The sequence below is a fragment of the Mesoplodon densirostris genome, chromosome 2 (genome assembly GCF_025265405.1).
Source record: "Mesoplodon densirostris isolate mMesDen1 chromosome 2, mMesDen1 primary haplotype, whole genome shotgun sequence".
NCBI classification, from domain to species: Eukaryota; Metazoa; Chordata; class Mammalia; order Artiodactyla; family Ziphiidae; genus Mesoplodon; species Mesoplodon densirostris.
The window spans coordinates 68939918-68961228 of NC_082662.1; the positions used below are offsets into that span (position 1 = coordinate 68939918).

The 21311-nt window shown below is 42.1% G+C and overlaps 1 protein-coding gene across 2 annotated transcripts in view; it reads left to right on the forward strand.

The window, feature by feature from the left end:
- ST6GALNAC5 (ST6 N-acetylgalactosaminide alpha-2,6-sialyltransferase 5) overlaps window positions 1–21311 on the forward strand; it is a 182690-nt gene that overhangs the window by 150155 nt on the left and 11224 nt on the right. Inside the window, exons 3-4 of one of the 2 annotated variants that reach the window (XM_060084633.1) lie at window positions 12179–12588; window positions 19663–19770. In XM_060084633.1, the coding sequence (XP_059940616.1) occupies window positions 12179–12588; window positions 19663–19770 (518 nt within the window). Of the gene's footprint in view, window positions 1–12178; window positions 12589–19662; window positions 19771–21311 lie in introns of those variants that run through there. The other variant, XM_060084643.1, reaches the window with a different exon arrangement.

The window sequence follows — 21311 nt, forward strand, 5'->3', positions numbered from 1 at the left end:
GTATCAGGGCCTGGTAAGCCACTAGAAGGATCTCGTCCTCAAAGCAATGGAGGTCATATAGGGGCACTAAGCAAAAGCAGGCCTTAATTAGATGTGCATTTTAGAAAGGCCACTCTGCCTGGTGTGGGGAATAGACAGGAATGGGTGTGGTAGGACTGGCTAAGAGGCATGGCAGTGACTGGACAAAGATCGTGGGTTGAACCAGGGAGGGGTCAATGAGAAGCCATGTATGGGTGGATAGAAATGATCAAACTCAACAGAGGTGAAGGAGGTTGAGTTCGCAGGCTCAGGGAGTGACTGGACATGAGGAAAGAGGATGAAGCAGGTTATTCAGGAGGCCTCTTTTTTATCCATAATTATTAAGCCATGATAGTAATAATAGTTATTCCTTGCTTAGTGTCTACCATGGCTATTTTACAGAAGAGAAAACAGACTGAGAGTAGGGAAGGACCTACCAATAAATGACTGAACTGAGATTCGAACCCAAGTCTGAATCAAGACAGTGTTCTGTCTACTTTAATGTTATAAATTTAATGTTTTGTTCAATTAGATATTTTTCTCATTTGGTCACCTGAAACATTGACTTTCTTCCCTCCATTTAACTAAGCTATTTGTGGAACTCCCGAGTTCTCATAATCATCTTGCCTCTGATCATCAATTATTAGTGCTCTTCCCAGATTCAGGCCATGCTGTATTTACCTTAGGTCACTTTCAAGTGTAGCAGAGGCCAAAGAAGCCAGTTCTGTGGAATCAGGCTCGTCTGGCAGCAGTAACTGTCACTTCCTCTAATGAAAATGGAGCTTTTTGTTTGTTTTAATGAGCACAGGGGGCCTTTATATCCAATCTCCTCCTAGAGGAAATAATTGCATATGAGTGACCTTTGAAGGAAATCACATCAGGGAGTTATTTGAAAGGCTGTGAGGTGAGTCAGGGTGTAACATCAACCATTGTACCAGCATTTCAGAGAAGAAATGGCCTCTAGAAACAGGCTTGTCTTGCTGACAGCTCATCCACACCCCTTCTGGACAGAGAAAAATCATCTACTGCTTGCTGAAAAAGTAAGGTAGTGATGTATTAGGAGATTTCTTTATCTTTTGAGCACCTGTTGTATGCCATGCATACATCATGATCTCTGCCCACATGGCACTGATGTTTTAGTGGTGGGGACAGACAATAAAGAAATTAAAAATGTAAATCATTAGAGATTGTGGAAAGTGCCATGAAGGAAATAAACAGGATCATGATAGGTGATTAATCTGTGTAACTTCCTCATCTGATAAAATTACAACAATGGTAGAACCTGCCTCTCAAGGCTGTTTCAGGATTAAGTTGGATGATGCATGTACTGTGCTTAGAACAGTGCCTTACACATGAGCTGAACATTTTGTCAGTGTTATTAGTGGTTAGTATCTTTGTTATATAATAAGTGAGGGAGGCCACCTCCAATTAGAGCAGTCAGGCAGGGCTTCCTAGAGGAGATGGCTTTTAATCTGACACGTGAGAGATGAGAAGGGGCCAGCCATGTAACTAACAGGGAAAGCAAAGGCCAGAGACAAAAGAAGGACTGTCTGATCTCTCCCAGAAGCAGAAAGGAGCTCGGTGGTCAGTGGGGCTGGAGAATGAGGCAACAAGTTGAGGTCCATGAGGTAGGCAAGACTCCAGCCAAGTAAAGAATTTGCATTTTATTTTTCTAAAAAGGTAGGAGTAGGTGCTTTATGCTTTAAAATCTCCCTCTGGCAGCTGTGCAGAGAGTGAACTGTAAGGGTGAAAGCTGCAGGACAGAGTCTTGCTGGCTGGGGCTCTGGTGGGAGGCTGGAAGGCAGAGAGTAAAGAACTTGTTGGGGGCAGTGTATTGGTTTCCCAGAGCTGCCAAAACAAATTTCCACAAACTGGGTGTCTTAAAACAACAGAAATTGATTCTCTCACTGTTCTGGAGCCCAGAAGTCTGCAATCAAGGTTTTGACAGTGTCCCACTGCCTCTCAAAGCTCTAAGAATCCTTCCTTGCATCTTCCAGCTTCTGGTGCTCGGGGGCAATCCTCAGAGTTCTTGGCCAGTAGATGAATCACTGCAGTCTCTGCCTGGTCACCACATAGTGTTCTGCCTGTGTGTCTCTGTGTGTCTCTGATCTCTTCTTATAAGGACACCAGTGATTGGACCCACCCTAATCCAGTATGACCTCATCTTGATCTGCATCTTAAGTACATCTGCAAAAATCCTTTTTTTCCAAATGAGGTCACATTCACAGGTACCGGGGTTTAAAACTTCAACATATGTTTTCCGGGGGGACACAATTCAACCCACAACAGACAGGAGGGTCCTGACTGGCCATGCCTCTGAGAGGCTGTGCTGGAGAGAAGCCCCAGTGGCCCAACTTATGTGGCAAGAGCAGTCCCCAGACATACACAAGCATCAGTATCTTCCCTGTAGTAGGGGGTTTGGATGCTCTCTAGCTATTCCTGGTTCCTCCTTCCAAATAAGCAGGCAGGTGGTGCAAAGGCAGGCAGCCCTGTTGAGGGCAGCATATCAAATAATGGATGTTCCTTCTTATTCATCTGTCTCCACCATATCACTTCCATCTGTAGGTTCCATCTTAAGTAAACTATTAATTCATGACTCCTTTTCAGTGGGTGCCCAGTGACTTTGAACAATCTACGGACATAGGCGAATTTTCTTAGATTTGTGGAGTGAGGAGACCTGGGGTTTTATCCCAGGTGCTGCCCTTAGTGTGTGATCTTGAGTAAATCACATAACGTCATGAGTTCCAACTTCTTCCTCGATGAAGGAACTGTCCTGGTCCAGGCGTTCTTAACCTTGAGGATGCATCAGAATCACCTGTGTTGCTAAAGCACAGATTGCTGGCCCTCACCTCAGAGCATCTGATTCAGAAGGTCTAGGGTGGGGCCTGAGAATTTGCATTTCTAGAAAGTTTCTAGACTCTGTTGTTGCTGCTGGTTGAGGAACCATACTCAGAGAACTACTGGGCTACTTAATCTCTGAGGTTTCTGCCAGTATTTCTATTCTGTAATTCTAGAAAACTCATTTCAATATAATATGACTAGATAAATTTTCTAACTTTAATTATCAAAATCTGGCTTTCTTTTCTTTCCCAGCTATTGAGGTATAATGGACAAATAATATTGTATATGCTTAAAGTGTATAATGTGATGATTTGATATACATATACATTGTGAAGTGGTTACCACATCAAATTAATTAACACGTCTGTCACCTCACATTACCTTTTGTGTGTGGGGGGCGCGTGTATGTGTTGAGAACACTTAAGATTTACTCTCTTAGCAATTTCAAGTATACAATACTGTATTATTAACTATAGTCACCATGCTGTACATTAGGTTCCCAGAACTTATTCATCTTATAAATAAAAGTTTGTACCCTTTGACCAACATCTGCCCATTTACCCCACCTCCCAGCCCCTGGCAACTGCCATTATACTCTTTCTTTCTATGGGTTCAGCTTTTTTTTTTTCCAGATTCCAAATATAAGTGAGATCATCTAGTATTCTGTCTGGCTTAATTTACTTAGCATAATGTCCCCTGGGTTCATCCATGTTGTTGTAAATGGCAGAATTTCCTTCTTTTCATAGCTGAATACTACTCCATTGTATGTGGAATAGTATTCTTTATTTGTCTTTTCTTTATCCATTCATCCATCAATGGACACTTATAGAGTTTCCATATCTTGGCTACTGTGAACAATGTGGCAATGAACATTAAAGTGTAGATATCTCTCCAAAAGACTGATTTTGTCTCCTTCATATGTATATTCAGAAGTGAGATTGCTGGATCAAATGGTAGTTCTATTTTTACAAAATCTGGTTTAAATACAAACATATGTCCCAGACAACGCTCACCTGATTTTCCACTTTGGATTTACCTCTCCTGACTTAAAGGTGTTGATTAAAAGGCCCCTCTTTCCTTCTATTCTCCATGCACATAGACTGTGCACCCTCCTCTGGCTTGTAGGTCCTTCACATACAAGACTGCTGCAGAAGTCACCAGAATGTTGACTTAGAGTTCAATAGAATCACCTACCCATGGTGGAACTTATTTGGGGTAGAGATGGGATGCAATAGATGGAATTAGAAACCTGAAAACTAATGGCATAAATAAGACCATGAAAAGATGCTCAACATCATTAGTCATTAGGAAAATGCAAATCAAGAACACAATGAAAATTCCAATGGCATTTTACACAGAAATAGAGAGAACAATTCTAAGATTTGTATGGATCCACAAAAGACTTCAAATAACCAAAGCAATCTTGAGAAAGAAGAACAAAGTGAAGGCATCACAGTCCTTGATTTCAAACTATATTACAAAGCTATAGTGATCAAATAGTATGGTACTGGCATAAAAAGAGACACACAGATCAATTAAACAGACTAGAGAGCCCAGAAATAAATCCATGCATTTATGGTCAATTAATTTACAGCAAAGGAGCTAAGAATATACAATGGGGAAAGGACAGCCTCCTCAATAAATGGTATTGGGAAAACTCTACAGACACATGCAAGAGAAAGAAACTGGACAACCCTCTTCACCATACACAAAAATTAACTCAAGATGGATTACAGATTTGAACATAAAACCTGAAACCATAAAACTCCTAGAAGAAAACATACATGGTAGGCTACTTGTCATAGGTCTTGGTGATGATTGTTTTTGAATCTGACACCAAAAGCAAAAGCAACAAAAGCAAAAATAAACAAGTGGGACTCCATCAAACTAAAAAGCTTCTGCACAGCAAAAGAAACTGTGAACAAGATGAAAAGGCAACCTGCTGAATGGGAGAAAATATTGCAAATCATATATCTGATAAGGGGTTAATATCCAGAGTATATAAAGAACTCATACAACTCAATAGCAAAAAACAGACAAACAAACAATCCAGTTTAAAAATGGGCAGAGGGGGCTTCCCTGGTGGCACAGTGGTTGAGAGTCTGCCTGCCGATGCAGGGGACATGGGTTCATGCCCCGGTCCAGGAAGATCCCACATGCCACAGAGCAGCTGGGCCCGTGAGCCATGGCCGCTGAGCCTGCGCATCCGGAGCCTGTGCTCCGCAACGGGAGAGGCCACAACAGTGAGAGGCCCGTGAACCCAAAAAACAAACAAACAAAAAAAATGGTCAGAGGTCATTATGCTGTACACCTTAAACTTATACAGTGCTATATGTCAATTATATCTCAATAAAACTGGAAGAAAAAATGGGCAGAGGATCTGAATAGACATTTCTCTAGAGAAGACATACAGATGGCCAACAGGTACATGAAAAGGTGCTCAACACCATTGATCATCAGGGAAATGCAAAACTAAACCACAGTGAGATAACACCTCATACCTGTAAGAATGACTGTTATCAATAAGACGAAAAATAACGTGTTGGTAAGGATGTGCATCTTTTCAGGATGACAGGAATGTTCTTAAATTAGATCATGGTGATGGTCACACAGCTCTGCAAATATTCTAAAAATCATTGAATTTACATTTAAAATGAGTGAATTTTATGGTATGTAAATTATATATCAATAAAGTTGTCAAAAGACATTTAAAAAATAGAATGCATGTAAAAAAAATAGATTGCAATTCCATTAAAAATTTTAAAAAATGAATGGGATTTCCTGGACTTCTCTTTGAAGGTCACCTAGTGCTGAAGGTGGTTATGACATATGCAGGAGAATTCAAATACTGTGCTTTAGAATACATCAACCTACTCACCCAGACAAAAAAATATCAGGGACTGGTTACTAGTAGAATGGTGACACAAATACAGTAAGCACATTTCTTTCATACTGTTGATGTGCCAGGCACTGTGGTAGGTACTACATGGTTTATCCTTCAGTCATTCATTCAAAAATATTTGTTGAACTTTTTCTTTATTCTCAGTACTGTTGTTCTTGAGGCTGAAGACACAGTGTGAACAAGGCAAAGCTACACCTTTCCTGGAGCTTACATTCTAGTAAGGGAGAAAGGCATAAACATGTAAACACACAAGCCATAATTAAGATTATTTCAGGTAGTGATGCTTGAGTTTAAAAATAGCCTGGATAAGGAATTCCTTGGCAGTCCAATGGTTAGGACTTGGCACTTTCACTGTAGGGGCCCGTGTTCAGTCCCTGGCTGGGGAGCTAAGATCCTGCATGCTGCATGGTGCAACCAAAAAAAAAAAAAAAGATTAAAAAAATAAGTCTGGATAATGGAGAGAGTGACAGAAGATGGAAAAGGAAGGCAGTGGAAATATTAAGGGATCAGGGAAGGTCTCTCTGGGGAGGTGGTTTGAGGTAACACCTGAAGAATGTGAAGGTGTCATCATGCAAAGATCAGGAGAAGAGCATACTGGGTGTGGAAATAATATAAATTATTATATTATATAATATAAATCACATCAGACAACAGGAAATGGAGATATGGCAGTGTAATTAACAGAAAGAAGAAAAAAGTAGAGGCATCACACTCCCTGATTTTAAACTATATTACAAAGCTATAGTAATCAAACTGTATGGTATTGGCATCATCTTGTACAGAACTCTCTGGTAATTACATATTAAAGATCACCCCAGGAGCTTTGTGGAGACAGGAATATATAAGAGGGATGGAATGAGGGAAGTAAAGAGTTACGGGTGTGCAGCAGGAGCTAAAGAGAGATGATGGTGGCTTTGATGAAGGGGGTGGCAGCAAGGATGGTGAAGAGCTAGGATTGACATCTATAGGAGGAGAGATCCAATAGGACTGGCTGCGTTGTAGGGGGCAGAGAAAGAAATGTCAAGAACAATCCTTGAATTTTGTCTTGAGCAGCTGGGTGGAAGTCACACCATTAATTAAAAAGGCAAACATTTTCTTTGAGACTGACTTTACTATATCCAGATCACAGATGAAGAAACTGGGGGCTCAGAGAAACTAAGCCAATTTACCCCAAATTATCCACCTAAGGAGTGGAAGAAACAAGTTTGAAGCCAATGACTTCAAAGGCCATATTTTAAACACTGCTCAGTACTTCCTCCTACCCAAGGAGTTCCTTCATCCTTAGCCAGCCAGTGGATGGAAATCATGGAAAGTGGCGCTGGTGGAGGGAGGAGGACTTCTTGCTGATGCGCGGGCTTTCATTGAACAAGAGGGAGAGGAGCAACTTGGAAGAGTAACATTTTTCTAGTGAATCATATTAAATAACCAGAGCGGCTTATACCCAGTGTCAGGGTAAACGGAGATTGACAGGTAATAAAAGCCCAGTAATTACAGGAAAATATCAGATTGGAAAGTGCAGAGATTCTTGAAACCTGTGAAGCCATTTAATATATCTTATGTTTGCTCCAGACCAACAATCAGCTCCCAGAGCAAGATTGGTCTCATTACCAAACTAATGGACAATATGTTCTGAGGTGGCTTTCTCTCTGCCCAATAAATTAGAATTTTTTAAAGTGAAGCCTGAGATTACCGTGCTGCAAATGTTTGCAAGGATGTCACTGAGTGTTTTAGGTGTCAAGTTAAATTTGACTTAGCCTGTTCTGTTCTTTTAAGAAAGGCTCAGGAGGCATCAGCTGGGTCACAGGGAGAATGCCTTCTGCTCTTGCTCTTCGGGCTGTGACAGAAATCAAACCTAGATTCCCTGCACGTGCTTTCTCAAGCAGGAATTGCTCCTGTCGCCGCAGCCCAAAGGAGCAAGTTGCAATGAAAGTTGTCATTCTCCCCTGTTCCCTGATTGTGGGGGGGTTTCCCAGGAGTTGGGGGTGGAGAGAGAAGTTCATTCACACCTTCTAAAATATTCTAAATATCCCCAATATTCTAAAATATTCTAAGACATTCATGAGTCCCCAATGAGTTGCAGCCACTGTCCTAGGAACTGGAATGATGCATTGCATGTGCCCGTGTGTGTGTGTGTGTGTGTGTGTGTGTGTGTGCGCGCGCACTCCCTCTAGAAGCCAGTCCACCTGCCCCCATAGGCTCCTGTGCACCGCACTCCTGGGGCCTGGGCTGCTGCTCCGAGCATCAGTGGCCTGGAGAAGAGGTAACTCCTCCGTGCCTTGTAGATTTTCCTCAGCATTTTTCACTGCACAACAGCTCTAATGACCTTGGCATCAAGCTCTTACTGGGGATTAAGAACCAGCTGGGTTTAATGGCCCTTACTGTGTCCTGGGTCATTTTCCCAGTCAGCCATTAATTGCAAGCAGTGCCCTGGTCTCTGACCATTGTGGCTCCCTGGGCTGGGTGGCCCTGAGGCAAATGGCCCAGCCTCCTTCTCTGCAGACAGAGCTTCCTCTGTGCTCTCCCCTGCTTCTCTCCGTGGTATTAGTACATAGGGCTGCAGGAGAATTGTTGGTTAGGGCACCACATCATGTCTTCTTTGTATATATGGAGGTTTTCTCAGAGGACTGAGAAGCCTGGAGGTTGGCTTTCATTCACTCACTTATCAACCCATCAATCAACTTAGTATTAGTTGAGTGCTGTACATAGGTCAGGAAGCCAGAGAGATTATCAAGGTTGGAGTGACCTAATACGGGTGCCCATGTTTCCCTACAAAGGGCGGAACCCCTCACCAAATGAGTCTTTAAGGAAAGTCCCCAAGAATCAGGGAGGCTGAATACTGTGAGAAAGAAGTAGAAGGCGTAGGTAGTCAGTGAGTCCACCAGAAACCACCGCCCACCTCCTGTCCTCGGTGGAGTTTTATCTCCCTGGCCTGCTGGCAGGGCCCCAAGTTCACCTTTCCATGCTCTGCTGAGTGATTCATCAACCCAGCATCTGAGTGTTTAAGGGAAGGACATGTTCAGTACTACATCAGGAATTTTTTTTTTCTTTTTTTTGTGGTACGCAGGCCTCTCACTGTTGTGGCCTCTCCCGTTGCAGAGCACAGGCTCTGGACGCGCAGGCTCAGCAGCCATGGCTCACGGGCCCAGCCGCTCTGCGGCATGTGGGATCTTCCCGGACCGGGGCACAAACCCGCGTCCCCTGCATCGGCAGGCGGACTCTCAACCACTGCGCCACCAGGGAAGCCCTACCTCAGGAATCTTAACTCACCAAGGCATGAGTATTTTCACCCATGTCATTAAGACACTCAGGATGATAATGGTACTTCGATGTGCAGGAACATGGCTGTCTCAGGGGACTGTAACATCCCAAGAACCTGGGTCCCACAGTTTGTATAGTCCTTCTGCCCCCCAAGATATCCTTAGTCCCTCTGAATGCAGGAAAGAGACTTCGTTTCTGCCTTTGGAAGTGATTCAGCCTTTGGTACATGCTCTTCTCAACTGCAGGAAGTGTAACATTGTTTAGAACAGCTATTGTCACTTTATTGGCACCACTTACCGAAAGGCACTTAAGGCATAATTCAGACTTAGATCTTTTTTGCATTGTTTGGTGCATCTGTACAACTCAAAGAGAGGATGCTGGTGCCTGAGGTAATCAATACCTCAGAGCTAAGGCAGGTGGGCAGGACTCATGAGGGAGGGCTTTCTGGGACTGGGGGGACCCCAGCATGTTCTGGTGGCGCCCAGTAATCACAGAGGGTCCGTATGGCACAGTCAGGAACCTTGGCCTTCCCTGAAAGGGTGTTCATCCGGCCTCACATGGGCATAGTGGGGGGAGAGAGAGAGAGAGAGAGAGAAGGAGAGGGAGAGAGGAGGCCTTGCAATCTCCAGAGGTGTTACAAGTTTCACCCGTCAAGCAGCCTATGCTCTGAGAATCACAGCAGAATAATTAATTATGGGGAAAGAAATGCTGGGACCTTTCTTTAGAATTTTTTCCCCAGTAAAAATGAGCACAATGTCTTGAAATTATAAATCAAACTGGAAAATTCAGGATAATAGTTCTAGGTGAGTCTGAGGAGAAAAAGCAGGTCCCAGTGGCTTTCAGGTCCAGTGGAATGAAATCTTGCAAAGTGACCTTATTAAGCAAAAGGACCGAGTTACACTGTACCTCAGGGGTGTATTAAGTGCCTAATAAGTGTCTGTTAAATGAATGAAGGAATGAATATCTTCTGGCCACAAGTGTCTAGTTGGAGCTCTCTTTGTTTTACGGGTGAGAAAGTTAAGTACCCAATTTGTGATAAAGTCTTCTTTAGACCCTGGGTCTCCTGACCCTAATCATCATTTAGTCACATGCTATTTGCAGATGCCCTTGTCATCTTTGTAGGAATGTTTTAACATGAGTAGAAGTTTCCCAGGATACAGGACTTTGGATGCTAAAACCCAAACAACCCCTAACAAACCGGGCTCCTCTTCTACCTCTCAATATTCTCCTTAGTAAAACAGGGGTGATGATGTAGTATCTTTCTTATAGGTTTATTTGAAGAATTAATGCAACTATATAAAATGCTCAGAGCAGTGCCGGGCACATAGAGAACATCAGAAATATTAACTAAGTTGACCATCCTTTCCGTTGTGCCCCCAGCCCTGCTGTGCTCTAAACAGCCCCCTTTACTAACAGTGCGGCACAGCCCCGCATTGTGTCACGTGTCATTGCACATCTCTGACCTACTGCCCCCCAGTAAAGTATAAACTTTGAGGGGTTCTGTTTTTCCATTCCATGCTCATTCTTGTCGCCCAGCACATTTGTCACCTAAGAGTAACTGGGTGTCAAATGAATGATGAGAATTTGCAGTGGTAGAATTGCCATTTCATAAGTCCATGTGTCAATTAGCAACCCAGAGCAATCAGTACACACTGATGTGGTGCGTACCTACCATGCACTCCACTCTGCCTGAAAAGCCCCAGAGCAGCCTTCATTTAATGAATGACGCCGTGCCATGTCCTATGGTAAGGACTGGCTTCAACCCCATGCAGTTGCTACTTTCGCAGGTCAAATATTGGCAATTTTAAATGGCTCAACCTACCACTGTGTACATTTTAATTCTATCAAAGTGGAATGGGGCATTAATTATCCTTGGTTAAAAATGAGAAAAGTGAGACTTGCAGAGGTTAGTGACTTGCCAAGGTCCCATAGCTGACAGGTAGTGTAGACACACCTGGACCATCCTGTGTGGGTGCCCTTGGCCACTCTGCAGTGAGGGAAGGTGACCGCCCTCGGTGCTCTCTGTCTGGTTCGGAAGACAGAGCTATGGCTTAGGAAACTCCAAGAGAAAATACAAGACTGTATATACGCAACACTAAATTGGATCCAGTTTTCTGAGACTGTGCAGGGAGCCAGTGCGTCTAGTTCAGAGTTAACAGAGAGGAAGGGTAGAGGCTCTGGGGAAAATCTAACAGTGCAACTGTCCTTCAGAACATTCTTGATTATCATTTTTTTGTGCACTTGCTGGCCTGGGCCTCCGACCCTAATTACATTATCTTCAAACAGCAACTGAGAGATATTTCTCATGAAACATGAACAGGGAAATGTTTAACTTGTAAGAATGTAGGTGTTCAGAAAGTACATCACTGGTTCAGGATGTTGAAATGAGCATTGTCATTGGCGTTGTCCCTGGTGGGCACCATAGGGCCAGGGCTTCCACAGGGCGCGAGTACGGTGGATGAGCTTGAGGCTTTCTTTACATTTTTGAAGATGGACTGGCTTAATTTCTCTCCCTCTCCCCTTAAACTGGGAGAAACTCTCCTAATTTTCATTTCAAAATTATGGCTTCTGAAGGGTTACAATTTGTATGTCTTTTCTCACATGATTCTTAGACGATGTCTATTTAGGATAAACATATTTGTACAGCATCCAAGAACACTGATACATGCTTAACTTCCAATAAGGTGAGTTAAGAGCATTAAAACTAGTGTCACAGCAAATTGTAGTATAGTGTTTTCTTCAACTTGGGGGTAACTTTGGATTCAGAAAGACCTGGGTTTGAAAGCATGACTTCATTACTTGCTAGTTATGCATCTCTGGGCAAATTTTTCAACATCTCTGAGTCTAGGGTATCATTATTTGTAAAATGGCAGTAACAGCAAGCTTGCTGGGTTGATATGATGATTTGATCTATTAATATCAGTAAAGCCCAGAGCCCAGTGGTCAACAGGTCACCCCTGGCTCTCTTTCCCTGTTGTCCAGTACTCCCTGTCACCAGTCTGGAAGAGAATGTAGGGGTGGATGGGGTAATAGCAGAAGGGATGCATTCTTGCATAGGAGGGAGAAGAGCGAAGATGGCAGCCCTCGGAGGCAGGGAAGTGACCTGCTGGTGCCAAGCGAGTGTTGCCGCTGATGGGGTCCTTCTCCCCCTTCTTGCAGCCCCTGAAAATGCACTGCAGGGACTGCGCCCTGGTAACGAGCTCGGGGCACCTACTGCGCAGCCTGCGAGGCCCCCGGATTGACCAGACCGAGTGCGTCATCCGCATGAACGACGCCCCTACGCGCGGCTACGGGCACGACGTGGGCAATCGCACCAGCCTGAGGGTCATCGCGCATTCCAGCCTCCAGCGAATCCTCCGCAACCGCCACGACCTGCTCAACGTCAGCCAGGGCACTGTGTTCATCTTCTGGGGCCCCAGCAGCTACATGCGGCGCGACGGCAAGGGCCAGGTCTACAACAACCTGCAGCTCCTGAGCCAGGTGCTGCCCCGGCTGAAGGCCTTCATGATCACGCGCCACAAGATGCTGCAGTTTGATGAGCTCTTCAAGCGCGAGACCGGCAAAGACAGGTACAGAGGCGCAGGCAGGGGGTGCCCGGGGTCCAGGGGAGGGTGAGGAAATGTCCTTGCTGGCTGATTCAACAAAAGCAAAGCTTTTTTTTTTATGCTTATGTCAGATAAGCTCATCTCCTTAAGCTTCTTTTTCTTTAATTTTTAACCATTTTTAAAATTGAAGTATAGTTAATTTACAGTGTTGTGTTAGTTTCAGGTGTATAGCAAAGTGATTCAGTTATCGAGATATAATTTTTATATATATACACATACATATATAATATATATATATTTTTCAGATTCTTTTCTACTAAAGGTTATTACAAGATATTTAATATAGTTCCCTGAGCTCTACACTAGGTCCTTGTTATTTATCTATTTTATATATACTAGTAGTTAATTCCAAATTCCTAATTTATCTTTCCCCCACTATCCCCTTTGGTAACCATAAATTTGTTTTCTAAGTCTGTAAGTCTGTTTCTGTTTTATAAATAAGTTCATTCATATTATTTTTTTAGATTCCACATATATATGATATCATATGGTATTTGTCTTTCTCTGACTTACTTTACTTGACATGATAATCTCTAGTTCCATCCATGTTGCTGCAAGTGGCATTATTTTATTTCTAAAAGCTTTTGCTAAGTGCTTTTTGTTGTGACCACACTGCTCATGCCATCTATAGAGCTCATCGGTAGGGTCCTCCTGGAGACTGGACTGCTGAAGCTGAATTTATAGGGCAAAGTGAAAGGAAGCACTGAGACATTTATACAGATAATTCAGGGCCAAATCCCTACTCTGGAGGATGAGGCAAAACTGCTCCTGGCTTACACTGGTAGTAAGTGCAAGATAATAGGTTTATTGCTTTTTTTTTTTTTTTTTTTTTTGCAGTACGCGGGCCTCTCACTGCTGTGGCCTCTCCCGTTGCGGAGCACAGGCTCCAGACGTGCAGGCTCAGCGGCCATGGCTCACGGGCCCAGCCGCTCTGCGGCACGTGGTATCTTCCCTGACCGGGGCACGAACCCGTGTCCCTTGCATTGGCAGGCGGACTCTCAACTACTGTGCCACCAGGGAAGCCCAGTTTATTGCGTTTTATTTTACTTGTGTGAACACTAACCAAAAAGAAGTGTATGGGGTTATTTTTCTCTTTCAAAGGCAAATATTTATTCAGTCAACATATATTTATTGAGTACCTACTACTTCACTGCACCTGGTACTGGGGATATACACAGTCAGAAATAAGGCAGATCTAGACCCTGCCCTCCCAGAATGTAGTCTTAACAGGGCCAGCAGATATTCACCAAGTAGTGGCCAGTGTGCTAGGTCATGTGAGGGGAAGAAAACGGTGCTATGACCAGTGGGACAGAGAGACCTGCCGTAGTCTAGGACAAGGCTTACCAAACTGTTGCTTACAATTCAGTAATGGAACATGAAATGTATGTATTGAGTCACTGCAAGATTTTTTTTAATGTAATGGAAAGAATGGAATAAAACAGACAATACCAGCATTCATCTCCTATAGTAAGTAAGGCAAAGTATTATTTCATGGGATAAAATTTGTTTCGGTTTTATACATAGAAATATACATATACAAGGTCTTCTTCTGAAGTGATAAAATTGCCCTGGAATTAGATAGGGATGATGATAGCACAATTCTGTGAATATATTAAAAAAAAAACTAAATTACACACTTTAGAAAACTAAAATGAAATGAAAACCATGTACAATACATGTGAGCATATATGCTCAATCATGAGGTAAAATGTATTTCTGACTATAGGTCAAAATCTTTTGAAAAGCACTGGTCTAGAAGATGAGGGTGTGATGGACTTTCTCCAAAAGGTGTATTTAAGCTGAGACCTAGGCCAATAAGTATTTATCCAGGTAAAGAAGAACCTGAGAAGGGGAGAGAGAAACATCCTTATGGGTATAAGAGCTCGGAGGTGAGAGGACTTCCAGGGGTTTGGAGAAGAGTCCCTGTGGCTGCAACAGGAGTGCTGGCGGGGAGTAGCCAGAGAGGCAGCAGAGATAAAGGGTGAGGAGCTGGCCAAATCTACGTAAAGAAAAGGACAGCTATAGGTATTGAAAGGAGCAGTGTGGTATAGTCCAAACACACAGCTCTGGGTTGGTATTCTTTGTCCCTCACTAGTTATATGGCCTTGGACAAGATAGCTAACATTTCAGTGACCTCACATGTGAAAAGGGCATAGTGACTAGGCCTCATAGGACCAGTCTAATAATTAAATTTCCTCATTTCCTTAATTCTAAAACACATATGTTTATAACTAATACACATTTAATGATGTAATTTACCCCCTCCCTTACAAAAACTGTTCCTGCGTCAATTTCTTATCTTAAAACTAAAGAGATACAATAAGTAAAGAATGTGAAGTACTAAATCCTTTTGGCCAGCTTAGGCAGCTCATTATGAAGAACAGAGTCTTAAAGAAAGACCAAAGCCCATCATTCCCAAATTCTTTGCAGGGAAGAGCTTTCTTTTTAAATCCTTAAAACCTTGTGACCATTTGAGGGCTGGTCCAGGCAAAAGTGGGCATGGCATCTGATGGACTGAGGAGAGGTGGACCTGGCCACTGGCACTGTGGCCTCCTTCCCTGGAAGCCCAGGTGACTCCATGGTTAGCCCAGCCAGTAGATCACATGGGGGATCCTGGTCGTCATCACATGCTGTCATGAAATCCAGTCACTTACTGTCCTTTAAAAACCACAAATAAGAGACTGTTGCTCATTTGAATGAGTTATTTAACCAAGAGAGCACTTTATAAGAGAAGGAGAATGAGGGAAGTTATTTACAGTTTCATTTTTTTCTGGTTGGAAAATTCAAAATAAGTAGAAAGACTCTCAATAGAAAACACTTCTCTCTTTTGAGTTTAATGGTTGTTTGCTAAATTTAAGTATTTCTGAAACACTGCTGCAGTGTTAGCTATTTAGGATATTTACACATTGCTCTGGATCTTCTTAAGGGATTAAGTTGAAAACTTGGAGACTAGTCATTGCATCCTTACATCTTTAGGAAACAATCTCACATCAAGACATAACACACTCACTAAATTCATTAAATTCTGACCAGTGAAAACATTTTCCTCAATAAGCCTGTGTCCTTAGTGAGCCCAGATGGTAAGAGACAGATAAAATTTCATGGACTGGCTACCAGGCTTCTCATCCATCTCCTAGGATCCATGCAGTCCCCACACAGGGAATCACACTGATGGATTTGTAGGAGGCCAAAGTACACAGTCAACTTTTAGAATCTTTGTGCCTCTTACCTTTAAGAAACTGTCTTAAAGAAGTTAATATTGTATTGACTCAATACTCTCATGTGGCCATATTCTTAATCTTCAGTCTACTCCAAGCTAAAGAACAAAGTCAGAAACAGCCCATCAGAACAAAACTATTTCTATAAACTAAAACACAAAACACTTAGGGTCTAACAGTATTGCCTCTGTGTATGCTTTTCTTGAAACCTAACAAAACAGTGGCATGGATTAAAGATACACAAAGTATGGAATATCTAATTTTGCAATCTCATAATCAGGACATTCATTTCAGGCTAATATTTTGAAGAAATGAGATAATTCAATAGATTTTGATTTATGGAAATTTCACCCTACTTAAAAGTGGAGAAAAAAAATGTCTCAGGAACAATCTGCAATTAAGAAGCATGACAAATGACATAGATGGCCAAGTGGTATTCTTTGATATTAGAAAGTAACTGCACTTGAAAATAACTTTATAATTGAATAGGGTACATTAGGAAAATATGATTCAGAACCAATATTGTAGTAATTAGATAAAAGAAGTATAAATGAAATAACTGCAGGAAGAATATTTTCATAGAGATTATAAATGAGATTCTGGTGGAGCAGAAAGACCTTTAATTGTAATTTAGTGTGTACTATAGCATTATCAGCTCAGTGTGCTACTTCATCATATAAAAGAATATCTGATAATTTTCCCTAATTAGCGCATGACAGCTCTTCATATTCCTTCATTACAGCTGATTAAGTGTAAAAACACTAGATATTCCTTTGTTGGAAAAAGAGTTCAAATCTTTTTAGAACGGCAGCACAAAGCAGTTGCATTTCTATAGCATGTGATCCCAAAAGACTACTATTTCGCAAGTCCGCGGAATTTTAAGTGGAACTTTAAAGAAATGTTCACCTTAGTTTCTTTAGTCCTCCACTTTTTATTCTCCCCATTTTTACCCATTAAATCTTTTGCTGTAGAGTCACATCCCCCTATATTTCAGGCTGTGGCTTGTGATTTCTACTACATCACACAAAAGAAAGCCAAAGTTGTAGGGAAGTTTCTGCCACTGGGAAAAGCCCTCTTAGTGTTTCCTACAACTCAAAAGCATAGGGACATAAGTGTGATTCTTGGATCAGAAATCTGGGGGTATAAGTAAGCTGTCATTCTCCTCCTGGGCTCCACATCATTCCAGTTATTCACTCTCCCAGTTTAAGTCTAGAACAACCTGCCATCTCAAGGTCACAGCCTTGGTGAAGACAAGGTCTAACTTGAGTCAAGGCACTGCCTTCTCTTCCGCTCTCCCATTCAGTCAGCTCTGCTCTGTCCCACCTCCTTCAGTCCCAGAGGTCTTCTGAATTTAGAGCCCTGGTGAAAAACAAGGGGGATTGTTAATACCTATGTAGTCTGGAGGCTCCAGAATTTTCTAATTAAAGTAGGTCCCCTGCATATGAACAAGTTCCGTTCTGAGAGTGTGTTCATAAGTCCAATATGTTCGTAAGTCCAACAAAGTTAGCCTAGGTACCCAGCTAACACAATCGGCTATATAGTGCTGTACTGTAATAGATTTATAATACTTTTCACAAAAATAATACATAAAAAAACAAACACAAAAAATTAAAAAAAGTTTTTAATCTTACAGTACCGTACCTTGAAAAGTACAGTAGTACAGTACAACAGCTGGTATACAGAAGCTGGCATCTAGTGAACAGGCAAGAAGACTTACTGACTAGGGGAGGGAGAGGAGGTGGGAGATGGTAGAGCTGAAGGATCATCAGCAATAGGAGATGGAGGGCAAGCTGCAATTTCACTCATGCCCGATGTTGATGGCACAAGTTCCATTCCCTTGCTGGATTCAATTCTATCTATCCTCTTGAAAAAAAAAATCCAGTAATGTCTGGGTAGTAGCTCTTTTTTCCTCATCATAGATGACATCCTGAGATTGTAATAAAGATACTGTACTACTGTACTCTATACAGTACTGTACAGTAAAGTACAAGAAAGCACAACCACTTGTAGAGGATGCACACATGTGACTATGTATGCCAGACACGTGAACTAACATGTGATTGGACATGCGAACACACGTTCACATCTTTAAGTTTGCAACTTGAAAGTTCGTATGTAAGGGACTTACTGTACTGCCCTGACTACTGATGATGGCTCCTACACAAGAGTCAGTAACAGTGTTGGAAGGATATCAGTTGTTTTGTGTGTGTTAAAAAGCACTGGGAGTAATGGTTGAATTATTTATTTCATTTGCTCCAACCTAGCAACCAAGAGGGGAGGAAGGGATCTTGATGTATCAACACACCAGACTAGATAACTTTTTATGATGTTCTCTCCTTTAGTCCTAGAAATAGCACAGGAAGATAGAGCTTCCCATGCTTGCTTTCTAGATAAGAAATCAAGGTTCAAAGAACAGCAATAACCTGCCTCAGGTCATTTAGCTGGTGAATAACAGAAACTAGTAAGATACAAATCCATGCTATTTCCATCTTGAGAATTTTTTTAATGTACTTCCTGGGATATTACTGGATCCAGATACAATGGAATGGAAAATAAAAATGAGTAAAGGAATTAAGAACTAGAAAGTTGAAGCCACAAACTCAGGAATGACTAAATTACCCATTCCTGTCAGGTATGTGAGAAAACAAAAGACATCTTAAAATGCCTTTTTTGGTTGTTATTCCTTATGTGAAATGGAAATAATGCAAACTGCTTAACAAAAACTCTTCCTTTTCAAAGAGGGGTGCTATGCAGTGCAAGTAGAAAAGCTTTCCTGCTACTCTTTCATTCACATCACATACGGTGCTATGGCTGGGCAAAGTCAGACAGTCTGACCTTGGGGATAAGGTGTTTGAAACTGGCTAATGAGGCATGCCACAAGCCCTGAAAAAAAAAGTAAATGCAGCAACCCCCGAAGAATTGAAATTAATATCCACAGCAGCGTGGCGTGGTGGACCGAGCCATCCGCACAAGTCAAATTAGACCTTGATGTTGTGTCTCCACGATTACCCTTAGACTTGGTGTGTGGTTAGGGCTCAATACAGATGTTTGAATGGGCAAATGAATGAATGTTGGAACCCACCGATTTATTCCTTAAATTATGTCCATTTTTGGTCTTTGAATACAAAATTTCACAGGGCTCGGACTGTTCTGAGGTAAAATAAAGCAAATGCTCAACTAAACATAAGTATCCCTGTGTCCCTTTTCCTCTGGTCATTAGCCCATTCCCAAATGAATGTACTCCTTCTAAGGAAAGACATTCAGTCAAGATGTTGGTGTTAATTAGTCTAGTTGAAGGCAAGCTTTTACCCTAAGATCATTTGGTCGATCAGTTGATTAATTGATAGCTAAAGACAACTGTGTTTATTCACACTTAGTAAGCTCTTCCTCATCCACCCTGCTTGGAGAAAAAAGAAAACTTATAGCTAGTCAAGTATTCTAGTTAATAAAGAGCCAACACACGAGGATTGTCATCTTACAAGAAATTGAGTGGTAAGAATTTGCACTTAAGCATTGAAACATTGATCATCATTTTGACTGTGTAGAAGTCCCTTGAGAATCCACCATGATGGACCGTTGACATCATTTATCATATTATCATGGAATATGGTGGTATTAGTAACAGATTTCTATCTGCTAAAGTTCCAGCTTTAGCAGAGAGAGAGAGAGAGAGAGAGAGAGAGAGAGAGAGAGAGAATTTACCAAATGGAGAGAGAGAGTATGTGTGTTTAAAGTCAGCCTTGTTCCAGAAAAGATTTAAGATGGAGTGGGTATAATGATTATTTTACCAGCTTGTAGACTTAACTGTTGTTCCTTCCAGGAAGATCTCCAACACTTGGCTCAGCACTGGCTGGTTCACAATGACGATTGCCCTGGAGCTCTGTGACAGGATCAATGTTTATGGCATGGTGCCCCCAGACTTCTGCAGGTAGGATTTATTCTGCAAATGTAATTCATCAGCAGTGTTGTGCAGTGTTTATAAATATCTGATTCCAACTATCAACCATGAAACATGTCTTACTGTCTTCTTGAAGCAATTAATTAACAAGTCCCAAGTCCTGGTTCTAGAAACAACAAACAGCATTTAATTATGTGATATAAAATATTGAAAGTTTTTGTTTGTACTGCTGGAGAATTAATCCATCTTGTGGGCTTCATTAATCCTCTGAATATTTATCAACCAAAAGTAATGCAGTAATTGGCATAATATTAACTATGAACAAGCATTAAGAAATATTCGTTTTGGGGACTTCCCTGGTGGCGCAGTGGTTAAGAATCCGCCTGCCAATGCAGGGGACATGGGTTCAATCCCTGGTCTGGGAAGATCCCACATGCCACGGAGAACTAAGCCTGTAAGCCACAACTACTGAGCCTGAGCTCTAGAGCCTGTGAGCCACAACTACTGAAGCCCGCGCCCTAGAGCCCGTGCTCTGCAACAAGGGAAGCCACCGCGATGAGAAGCCACGCACTGCAATGAAGAGTAGCCCCCGCTCACCACAACTAGAGAAAGCCCGTGCACAGCAACAAAGACCAAATGCAGCCCCAAATAAATTAATTCATTCATTCATTAAAAAATATATTAGTTTTATTCTCATTTGAAAGGAACGTGGTAATTTTTAATGAATTAAAGAGGGCAATTTCTTTGACGGTTAAGGCCTGTTTTCCAAAATTAAAATATTCCTCTTAGTCTCTTTCCCTTTCCACATCAGTAGCCTCGGTTTGTGTTTCTAAGACCAAAAGCACAGGCATAATTATTTTGATGTAATAGTAATTTCTGTTGCTACCTTAAGTTACCTCCTGGCATGTGCCCAGGTAGAGTTCGGTGTGTACTAACAGACACACTGAGAAATATTCAGGGCCTGATTTGTGGAAGGCCAATTGAAATTTTCCTGTAACCTAAAGGAGCGATGCCAATAAAATCAGAAAGTTTCCTAGTTTTCAGGCATGCCTGCTGACGTACACATGGCCTCAGTCATGATCTTCAAATGGTAAGATCTGGGGTGGGAGGGCATTTTAAACTTGTTCAGTAAAATTTATGCTTGCTTATACCTTCATGTGTTTTAAACCTAACAACTTCTCAAAGGCCGTGAGCCTTTAGGCAAAGTCTACCATTTGGAAGTTTGATGCAAGAATGATGAAGCATACTTAATTGTGCCATTATCACTTTGCCACTTTTCTCCCACCCTTTTTAACCCAAAGACCACACAGCAGCAGTACTAGTTTATATATGTAAGAGTCAGGTCACAGGGGAGAAGGAAAGGGGTGGACAGAGCAGGCCTTTGAAATCTGCCTGGACTCATGCATCCCCAGGGAAGACATAATGTAGTAAGGAAGGGGGTGGAGCCTGGACACAGACGGCACAGGTTCAAAGCCCAGCACTGCCACTTACTAACCTAGGGCGACCTTGAGTAGGTCGCTCATTCTCTCTGTCTCAGCTTCCTCTCCATTAGAAGTGGATGTGATGATAAT